This window comes from Eleutherodactylus coqui, chromosome 5 (assembly GCF_035609145.1).
Source record: "Eleutherodactylus coqui strain aEleCoq1 chromosome 5, aEleCoq1.hap1, whole genome shotgun sequence".
NCBI classification, from domain to species: domain Eukaryota; kingdom Metazoa; phylum Chordata; class Amphibia; order Anura; family Eleutherodactylidae; genus Eleutherodactylus; species Eleutherodactylus coqui.
Window position 1 is genome coordinate 129,110,486 of NC_089841.1, and position 10,842 is coordinate 129,121,327.

Sequence of the window (10,842 nt, forward strand, 5' to 3'; positions counted from 1 at the left end):
AAGCTGTAGATGCTATGAAAGGTAGTGTTGTGCATTACGAAGTTATGGCAGACTCAACCAATTGCCAGGGTGCTGAGAATCTGATCACCACTAATCTAATATTGATGGCCTAGCCTAAAGAGAGGCCATCAGTTTTTAAAGCTTGGCTAACACCTTTAAGGATTTGATGGTACAAAAAGTATAACCACTCGTGTGTTCAGTTAGTCACAAGTTTCTATTTATTGGCTATAAACTTTAAAAATATATTTTGCTCTGAAAATTTAATGCAGCCAAATCATCTTACTGTAGAAAAGTTAATTTCTGCAGATAGTGTTAAAAAAAAAAATCTTGAGGTGACAGTAGTTTGCCTTTTTTTTTTTTTTTTTTTTTTTAAATAATGCGTGCTTGATTAGTGGTACATTTTATAAACAGTATATTTACATGGCTGCCACGATGTCTTTCATTTGATGGTGATCTTGACTTGTGCACTTCTTATTTTGCAGTTCATGTTTGTGTCCTTGTTGTCACGAGATACAACCTACAAGTTATTAAAATCTATGTGCAGCCATTTAGATGTAAGTATATGAACCGGATGTCCACTTCATCTGCTGCTGCTCTGTCTTTTGTATGTAGCAGTCTTTAGGTCAGATGGGTGTGATTTAGGGGGAAACAGCCATACTGGTACACTCTGCTTCCTTTTGCTTGAGGATTGAGGAATGTAAAGGGCTGTGGAGATGTATATAATTTTTTTCTTATTTAACTAGATCTACCTGTTTTTATTTGAATCTGGTCTTTATGAAAAACTTTACTTAAATATCCCCAACCCCCTTTCTGGATTGCACAGTCCGATGATATTCTACGCATCTGGCTGGGTATCTGGGTCCAGTCACCACTGCAGCAGTTAAATACCGTTCACGCCACTAATTTGTGGTCATGCGTGAGGCCAGTGATTGGCTGCAGTGATCACGTGAACGACATGTGACTGCTGCAGGAGCTTTGGAAACCAGAAAGGTCATGCCTGGATACTTAAAAAGTAGGTTTGATGTGTTTCTAATCTCAGAAAACCTATTTAAGCTTTTTTACATAAAGCCAGAAAACTCCTTTCAATTTCTTGGCTCTACCACAGTGATTTGTTATGTGACTTGATTAACCTTTAATCTTGTATTCCAACATAATCACAATCTTCCCTTTTTTGAGTAAACATTGCAGTAAAATATTTTAAAGTGGTTTGTAACTTCCAGTGTTGGCAGTTCGCTATATTTACACTATGTTTGTGATCTGTCTGATATATTAGTCATCCAGATCCATAGACCCCAGTTCACCGGACCTCCATTTGGCCAGTATTCCCCTGGGGAGGTGGATACATTTTGGGTTTTGTGGCATCCATTTAAGGGCTCATATCCACAGGCGTATGCATAACACACTGGGTATCGAAGCCTGTGCATTTCCCTGCTACTGAGTGTGTATATGGATTTTGGCAAGGGTATGGCTGCGTATGTAACTGCATTTCCATACGCACGTTCCATAGGCAACAAGCGTTTCAAACGCAAGGCTTATATGAGGGGTTGCATAAGCACACGTATCCATAGAGTTCAATGCAGGCTGTATGCGCGTATTATGCAGTAAAATAGAGCATGGAGCGTTTTGGAGGAGGGTGGGAGAGGGTGCACACGCATATCGACGCGCAGTGTCTACACTGGTATGCGTGGGGGAAAAGTCCATTGACTTGCATTGCCTCCATTCACCGTGTATTACGGTAAAGGAACACCCATGGACATTAGCCCTAACAGATGTGGTGGGTTTTTTTTCGTTTTTTTTTTCTTAAATAGGATGTCCTATCTACAGGGTAATGGATGCAACTTCTGGTATCTGTTACCCATTAAATGTATGTTTGGAGCTTTTCCCAGCACATACATTCAATGGAAGCATTTAAGGCTGTATTTTTCGCTGCAGCTAAGGGCCCGTTCAAACAGACCATTTTCCTGTCTGAGTGCTGTCTGTATCTCATGAACCGCACACAGTCCCATCATAGCTAATTAGGCTATTCATATGAGCGGGTTTTTTTTGTTAACGTGGACTGTGAAAGCTCGCAGCATGCCCTATTCTGGTCAGTGAATCTGACATCTGTCCAATGCCTGCAGTGATCGCACACAAACATGTGGTGACCGATGTGAGTTGTGCAACTTGCTCTCATCTGAATTTGGCCTAAGGCTGCTGCAACCCCTGTTGGAGGTAGCAGGCATGTTTCATACACTGGACAGATGATCTTGGTCTCCTAAGTATCAGTTGCTTCAGCACATACCGAGCACCCGGAAAATCCATGATTTAACACCTGATCTGCAGGACTAACGCACCAGGCTGCTGGGCATGGACTGTAGTAGACTGCCTCTACTTAATATGTTGGGAGTCTGTCCTTTTATCTTTTCCTGCTTGGCCCATTCTTAAGCATGTTATTTAGTTTTTTTTTTTTTTGTTTTTTTTTCTTCTCTCTCAATAGATTAGCACTGGAAACAGCCCAAATCAGTCTTCTGAACACAGTTACAGAGGAGAGCGTCCTTCGTCTTTGCCCCTTGTAAGTGAGATGATATGAAAAATGTTTTCTGGGACTTTTTAAAAATGTTTGTTTTTTTTAATTACATAAAATTATGTAAGATTAAAAAAACTGCATGAGCTCCCTGTCCAGCACTGAAGCCCTAGTGCTTGCAGCTCGGAATCCGGAGAAGTAGGCGGTCACATGCTGTTTATTGTGCACATGCCCACCATCCAGTGGCTTCTCTGAGGGGCAGACATCAGGGCTCCAGTGCTGGATTGGGAGCCTCTAGGACAGGAGAGTATGTATTTTTCTTTTTATATCTGCGTGGTCGGTTTTTTTTTTTTTTTTCCTCCCCGATGTCTGATGATACAATTTGTGTAATTGTGATGCTTTTATAAAAAGATAATTCATCTTTTGGTCTGTATTTACAGGATTTCAGTGTAGACTTTTCAGAAATGGATGGTTTGGTGCAACAGAGAAGAAAAGATATTGAAGAATATAGCACTGGCTCTCAAACCCCAGAGTCTGAAAATTCTCAAGGTTCGTGTAGTAATAAGGTCATTTAATGAAGCATTAAAGGAGATGTCCCGCGCCGAAACGGTTTTTTTTTTTTTTTTAAACCCCCCCCCCCCCCCCCCCCCCCGTTCGGCGCGAGACAACCCCGATGCAGGGGTTAAAAAAACCACCCGCACAGCGCTTACCTGAATCCCGGCGGTCCGGCGTCTTCATACTCACCTGCTGAAGATGGCCGCCGGGATCCTCTGTCTTCATGGACCGCAGGGCTTCTGTGCGGTCCATTGCCGATTCCAGCCTCCTGATTGGCTGGAATCGGCACGTGACGGGGCGGAGCTACACGGAGCCCCATAGAGAAGAGGAGAAGACCCGGACTGCGCAAGCGCGGCTAATTTGGCCATCGGAGGGCGAAAATTAGTCGGCACCATGGAGACGAGGACGCCAGCAACGGAGCAGGTAAGTATAAAACTTTTTATAACTTCTGTATGGCTCATAATTAATGCACAATGTATATTACAAAGTGCATTATTATGGCCATACAGAAGTGTATAGACCCACTTGCTGCCTCGGGACATCTCCTTTAACCACTTCTATTTTAATACCTCAATTTTGGTAAATTTGTTTAAAAGAGAAACTTTCTGGATTTTTTTTTTTTTTCTGTGAGCTGTTTCAGGTGTGGGTTTTTATACTCTGTATCATTCTAAACTTAAAGTGTCTCTCATAAGATTGTTACTGTATGCCAAGGTAGCAAAGTATTGGGGGCAGGTCTACATTCATATCATGAAAAAAGTAGACTTGATCTACTGTAGTCTGTCTGTTTTCAATGACCAGAAGGCACAATATTCTTAGGTTTGAACACTTTTCCCATATACTCAATCCTAGGCAACCTATTCGTATATGAAGGTTTAGGCATCTGCACTGTAATGTAGGTCCAAGTACTTTACTGCGTAGAGCAGTGATTCCCAACCTTTTTCTCATAGAGGAAACCCATTAACCCCTTAAAGTCACAGGGCATACAGTTACACCCTGTGGATAGCGCGACGTCAGAAGAGATCCCACGCCATCCGGCAGTGGGAGCCGGCTGTTACCGATAGCTGGCATGCTGCTGCAACAGCGGGGGTGCATAACGACAGACACACGCACACAACCCATTACATTTGAACTAAAAAATGTTCTAGGCTCTTCTGTGACAGTTGTTTTCTTCTCCACCTGTAGATTTCCAAGAACAAGAGAAGAATATCATTCTAGCGTCTCATAATTCTAGAATGCTGGAGAATTCATTGAAGGTCTCTGAAAAAGTGAAATTGACTGGAGAAAGTTTTGGTAAATTTTATTTATTTTTTTTCTCCATCAAATCATATAGTTAAAATATACCGTGAAAGAGTAAAAAAAAATTTTTCTCTTATTTTATAGTTCACAGAAGTTTGTTTCGAAGAGTTGGTTATCAGCAAGTCATGTCCCTGAATGGTTTGCTTTTCTTCTATGCAGTTCTGTAAGTTTGTAATTCTTAGTATGGTCATATAGTTAAACTTATTGTTCTATGTACAATTTGCAAAAGTTAGTCCAAAGCAGATCACTATTCAGCAAGCAAATGGAAAATGTCCTGATGTCAGTTAATTAATGGAAATGGCAGGCACTATTATAACTTTGCCATTAAAAAGTTACCATGTATTCTGGACCAGAAAATTGAAGTCAAAATGTTGACCTAAGCTAAATAGAAATGCTGTAGCAGGACCTGTAAATTGGCTTGCTCTGCAGGGAAGCGAGAACTAAAATTCCTCATGTGAGTGACTGAAGTAAAATAGCTATTGATGCTAAAGATGGTCACTGCATTTAAGGGGGCGGGCAGTTTTTCATATATAGGTGTTGGATAGCTTCATATGGAAATGGGTAGATCTTCTTGCAATGTTGTACTAAATGGATCTTGGTAGTAATGGGTATAGTTTACATTTTTAGGGTAAAGCCTCAGAGGGCATGAAAGGATGCTTTTGTAGTTTAGATTTAGCCGGTTTTTTTAGACTGTAGATCTTCCAGAGACTAGCTGAACTGGTGAAGCTTAAAAAAAAGAAAAGTTAATTGAAAAAACTCTAAGCCTGTATTTGGCAGTGTCCAAGGATAGAATGCCCCTGACCCCCAGTTATCCGTGCCATCCTTGGGTGGTGTGTGGCAGCTGAGCCCCATTCATGTGCATTGAAATGAGCTACAATACCAGAAACATCCACTGATCAAGAGTATTTCTGTTATATAAATACATTGATTTATGTTAATTCTCCTCTATTCCTTTAGAACCTCTTTAATTTTTGTATATCTTGAATGTGTTAATCAACTTGCCATCTTTGTCTCTTCACAGAGTGTGCCTCTTGATTTTCTCAACCTTCTATATGCAATCAAGAATTCTACACTTGGAGGAACGGCTCTCTTATTTGGGCTCTGCAAGAGACGCCACTTTTAAAGAGTAAGAATGTTCTTATGTACAAAGGAAATGGTGTGTTTTTGGTGTGTGACGCATTTTTGGGTCAAGACGTCAAAGAAATTTAATATGGGAGACAAATGTAAGACTTGGATCAGCTGGGGTTGTTTGTTTTTCCTTAGTGTAGAAGTAAAGCTCATATTTCTGAAATGTACGTTAGGAATTTTTGGTTTGTGTGTCAACTGCCATCAACTTGACTTGCAGTCCTTTGTAAACATTGCATATATTCTTCAGTGGTTAACAGGTGAATTGTTTTGGGGTTTTTTTCTTATCTTTTTTTTTTGTTTTCTTGGTTATTCTAAAGTATCCTACTACATTCTAGTCTGTGCAGATGGATGGGTAGATATTGAGCTGAAATTTTTTTTTTTCCATGAAAACACTCCTCTTTAAAGATGGCCTTAGCACATTTCAACCCCATAAACTACATTATGGGGCTCAAAGGTGAATGGAATGGGGGCCTTCTGAAAAGTCATGCTGTGTACACGCACACATTTCTTGTGCCACTGTACTGAAACAGGAAGCCCGTTGAGTATAAAAAGTGGCTTCCTGGACCCCAATGTACTTTATGGAGCTCAAAGGTGCTGACGGCTTCCCTTTAAAGCGACCCTCCCATTTTGGGACACAATTATGTCTGGGGGCTAGAGAGGGAGAGCGGATATTACCTGCAATTGTTCTCTGCTATCCCTCCAATCCGTCTGTTTCAGGTCTTGCTTTCAGGCATTCAAAAACTCTTATTTGCACAATGCATTGCTGGTGTTGGGCTACCAATGCAGTATACCTACTCTGACTGGCTAGTAAGCAGCCCTGGCCAGAGAACAGTGCACAATGTACATTAGGTACTTAGAAAAGTGCTGTGGCCATCTTGAGCGGCCTAAAACTGGGCCTCTAGCTAGTGGATCAGAGGGATGGCAAAGGGAAAAAACTGCAGGTAATTATCAGGACAGAATTTTGTCTCTAAACCGAAAGTTCTCTTTATTACTATGTAAGAAGGAAGCAGGGATTTTTAAACTCCAGTTTGAGCTTTACATGATCTTTACCTAAACACAATGGTAGACATACCTCTGTTCCATCCTTTTTTGAGGTATCTCACATCAATTTCTAAATGAGTTATGTTTTTTAAAGGAAACTGAAAAATGTCTCTTTCAACTTCTGATATGTCCTATATTCTAATTAAATTAAAATTATTCCTTTACACTTTACACAACGTCCCAACTTTCGTGAAATATGGGTCTGTGTTGTGTAGATCCCCAAAGTATTAGGCCGGTTTCAGATCTATACATACAGAAATGCAGCTGTAAATAGTGATATGAAATCCGTTTAGGCACATCACTCATGCATGTCTGGTGCAGCTGTTTTAACTGTGCAAGTTTGTTTTCAGCACAACACTCATATATATACTTTTTTTTTTTCAGGTGGTCTGTAGAACAAGGTGTGGGGAGTTGGCAAATAAATGCCAATGCGATCTGTGAGGAATTGACAGCAAACCTAGCAAAACTAGATCAGGTTTGATTTTTTTCCAAATACCTTTTTCTTACTTACAAAAGATGTGTTGGCTCTCCTGACATGTCTTAGTTAATGCTTACTTTCCCAATAAGATTATACACTCATTGTAACAAAACACAGATGTCCGTTCTTAAGGGGAAAGCGTGTAATTTGCTAAAACAGACCTGCCAGGAGAGCCGACTGGTGCTCTTCAAATCTGGGATATTATGTTTGCACTTTTTGTAGTTCTAGAAGAGTGTTGTCAAAAACCTGGAATAAGGGCTCACTCTCGCGGCCATTGACTTCTATTGGGCCACTCATAGTTGTTTTGTTATACGCACCTGAAGAAAAAGTAGCATGTCCTATTTTGGTAAATATTACACACAAATATAGGCTATTCCATATTTCGGTTCACAAATACATTTTTCTGCCTATGTGAGTAAAAATAAAACCATTGAATCCCATTGATTTCTTGCATAAATGAGCAGGTTTCCTGCTATTCACTTCTATGGGCTATATCAGTGCTTCATGCACACCAAGATAGGACATGCTATGATTTTCATGCAACCAAAACACGCGTGAACAATATGTTCGTGTGAATGAGCGCTAAAACTGCCCTTAGATGGTTGTCAGTAAAAACACTTATTCAGCTGAGCCTTTTTTTATTATACCTATTCGAATTGTATTTTCCAAATACCTGCATATTGTAACTCATTAAATGTGAGCAGATTCGTCAGGTCTCAAAGCCCCATTATAACTGTGGAAAATCTTTATCACATTTACAGATTCAAAGAAATCTGCAGCGACTCTTGGAAGAGGAGAATTAGAAGTTGAAATGCCGTCTGGTTATTTATCCGCCTAGTAGATCTCTGCTGGACAGAGTTTTCCTTGCTTAAATGAACTTTATATGGAAGCCATGTCTCGTCTCAGGAACCTTTTTACTTCCTGCAAGTAGCAAAAGCAATAGAAATATTCATTCTTGTATTCCTTCCTCCTGCTTTTGAGAATGAAGCCTTACTACATTTCATTGTGACACGGACTGTTTTGCACATGTTTCGGGAACAGTTTTAAGAAGCACTCCTACTCCTGTAGTATTTATATTAGTTTGGCTGGGACCAAGAACCAACCTTATAATCTATGTTCAGCTGTGCTGCCACTTACTTCGCTTCTGGACTCTTTGCTGTGTGAATGACATGTGAACTCTTTCTAGAATCCACATTTATTCCAACTTGTGGTGTCCCTCCAGCTGCTGGGAGTTGGTTTTCTTGCAGCCACTAGTTGGTACTTTTTTCTTTTTTTGCAAAAGGGGGGTAAAAGAGAAATGGAGCATTTTTATAGGCAACACATACTCTGTATGAAGCTGTCTCACACAATGCTTGAACATGTGACTTGTACTAAATGGTAACGAAGAGTTCCTTCAGATGCTTTTGATGTCCGTTAAATGTTGTTGTGTTTGAGTTTTTTGTTTTAATTGAAAATACTATGAGCACTGTAATACCAAATGATCATTTACACCGTCCAATGTAGCATTCCGTTTTATACTAAACCTTTTTACAGGCTAGGCAAGTTGTTCCCATAGGAAATTGTCTTCTACTTTTTGCACAGGAATCAAAGTCTTTAGCAATAGAAAACCCGCAATGCCCTTTATTCTCCACTTATTCAGAATGGCGCACTACATGATGATTAGCTCTTGACACTAGCTTGTAAACACTTTAGCCATTAAATAGAATTACATGTTCTTCAATACCATCACTGACCATTGATTTCTAACCTTAAGGGGGTTGTCTTAGATTTTAAAAAAATGCCCAATAGCGAGCAATGTGATTAAAAAATGCTAATCGGCATTTTTAAATTTTTGCCGCACTAGTGACATTCCATACATCATCTCGCCGCTGCAGCCAGTTACTGACCGCCAGTGGTGATGCTTGCACGTACAGCTAGTGACTGGCTGCACTGGTCATATGAATGTTTACTTACCCAGCAGCATGATCACCGGAGTGGCTGGGGAATGATACTAATGAGTAATGATTTGTATTGGGCTAGTTTTTGTTAAATCCCAGACAACCCCCTTTAACTTGTGTTTCTCATATGGTCTTGGATTCAATAAAAGGGCAAGAATGGGCCTTCAAGCGCTGTGCAGTGATCTGTGCTAGTAGGTCAATGGCAAGTTGATGCACTATCGTTTTGATTTCAATTTTTTTTTTTCGTTTTTTGCTGTGGATCTTTTTTTTTTTTTTTTTTTGTAGTGATTTTGCTCCTTGATGGGTTTCAATGCAATGATTTATTATAGATTTGTTAGATTATTTTTTGTAAAGACCTGTGTGTTCTTGTAAAACGGGTTGCAGATGTGAGTTATGCTGCTCTCAAACTGTTAATGTTATACCTTTTTATAAGCTAAACTTTTTTTAAACCATTTCTATGAAATGTTTGATACTGTTAAAATAAACATAACTTATACATTCATAAATGAAGATGTCGATGTTTGCTACAGCTCCTTGCAATATTTTATATAGTCAGGTGACTGAATAGTTAGCAATGCTGCACTTAATCTGTGTAGTAAATAGAGAGCTTGAATTATGAATTAGTCTACCAATAACAAGATTCTTTCATTCTGTGTCATCAGACCACAATAATGGTTATTCTGTATTGCACAATGGACCCGCCTACACTAAATTATAGAAGATGCCCGATTATTGCATAAGTTGGGAAGACTGTGCCGATAAGGAGTTGAGGAAGTAATGCAGAAATGTGGCATAATGAGGGATTTGTAGTGTTGGAAAAATGTAGTCAGTGGGGTTGGTCTTTGCCAGGACAGAGAAATGAGCTGGCAGTCAGAGCGTTAGACACAGGGGGCTAGCTTGGCTCATCTATTGAAATGACTAGCTTCCTTTTGTATACCCACTCCATGTCAGTGACAGGAGGACCATTCTGGTGTCAAAAAAAGCAGGGGCCCAAATCCTCTGCCTAGACATACTTACGGGCCATGAAGGCCTGTACCTGCGCCTCTTAGGTGAGGAGCAGCACAGCCAGAGTCCTCCAAAATGAGCTCCAGCAGACTACTGAGCTGCATATTACTGGCCAAACTGTCACAATCAGGGCCCAACGTCCTGTAATGGGATGTGTGCTCAAAGCCCAGAACTGTGCAGCTCCACTAATATTCACTGAAAAACTCCAGAATTTGGCCGGTCTGCCATTTGGTGCTGTTTCCACAGATAAGCTCAATTTGAACCTGCTCTCATTTTTCATGCAACACATTCTGATGAGTGATTTAAAAGGATTCGGTCATCACCTTTTGAGCCCCAAACAAATTTTAAGGGGCTCAAAGATGAGGTAGCAGAGTCCAGGGAGCAGTTTCATACTCGTTCCAGCAGTGTCTCTGCAAAGTTCACGCATGCCCGCTTGACGTTCTGTGCGCACATCTCCCATTCATCTCTGAGGTGAATGCGCACAAAGAGGCAAGCTGCTGGCACGTGCCACCTTGGCGACATGGCACAGGAACGGGGCACGGTCAACTGACCTAAAGGGGACGCTGCGCATTTAACTAAGGACGGTCGTTGAACAAAAATGCTATTTCTGTGTGCTTAATTGTATCGTTACATGGGACAAATGTCGCTCTTTCACATAGAAGCGATGCCATTCAGAGAATGGAGGTGGAGTCCTAGGGAGATTCATAGACGAATGACCGCCTGTTACACGGCCCAATAATCGCTTGGTTTTTAGGTGTACTAAAAACCAGGTGACTGACAAGTGATTCTTGGTTCATTGCCCTGTTGGTGGCCATGTGTAAATTCAGGCAATGGTCATCCCGTATAGTTTCCAGCAATTCTGGTGGTGCTCACCCCATGTAATGTTAAATGACACTGTT

General features: G+C 40.6%; 1 protein-coding gene across 3 annotated transcripts in view; it reads left to right on the forward strand.

The window, feature by feature from the left end:
• GRAMD2B (GRAM domain containing 2B) overlaps positions 1–9,448 on the forward strand; it is a 93,968-nt gene extending 84,520 nt beyond the window's left edge. For all 3 annotated transcript variants that reach the window (XM_066603128.1, XM_066603130.1, XM_066603131.1), the window contains 8 exons: positions 483–554; positions 2,477–2,551; positions 2,944–3,052; positions 4,241–4,348; positions 4,439–4,517; positions 5,376–5,480; positions 6,908–6,998; positions 7,763–9,448. In XM_066603128.1, the coding sequence (XP_066459225.1) occupies positions 483–554; positions 2,477–2,551; positions 2,944–3,052; positions 4,241–4,348; positions 4,439–4,517; positions 5,376–5,480; positions 6,908–6,998; positions 7,763–7,804 (681 nt within the window). In that variant the 3' untranslated portion in view covers positions 7,805–9,448. The remainder of the gene's footprint in view (positions 1–482; positions 555–2,476; positions 2,552–2,943; positions 3,053–4,240; positions 4,349–4,438; positions 4,518–5,375; positions 5,481–6,907; positions 6,999–7,762) is intronic.
• Positions 9,449–10,842: the final 1,394 nt, after the last annotated feature.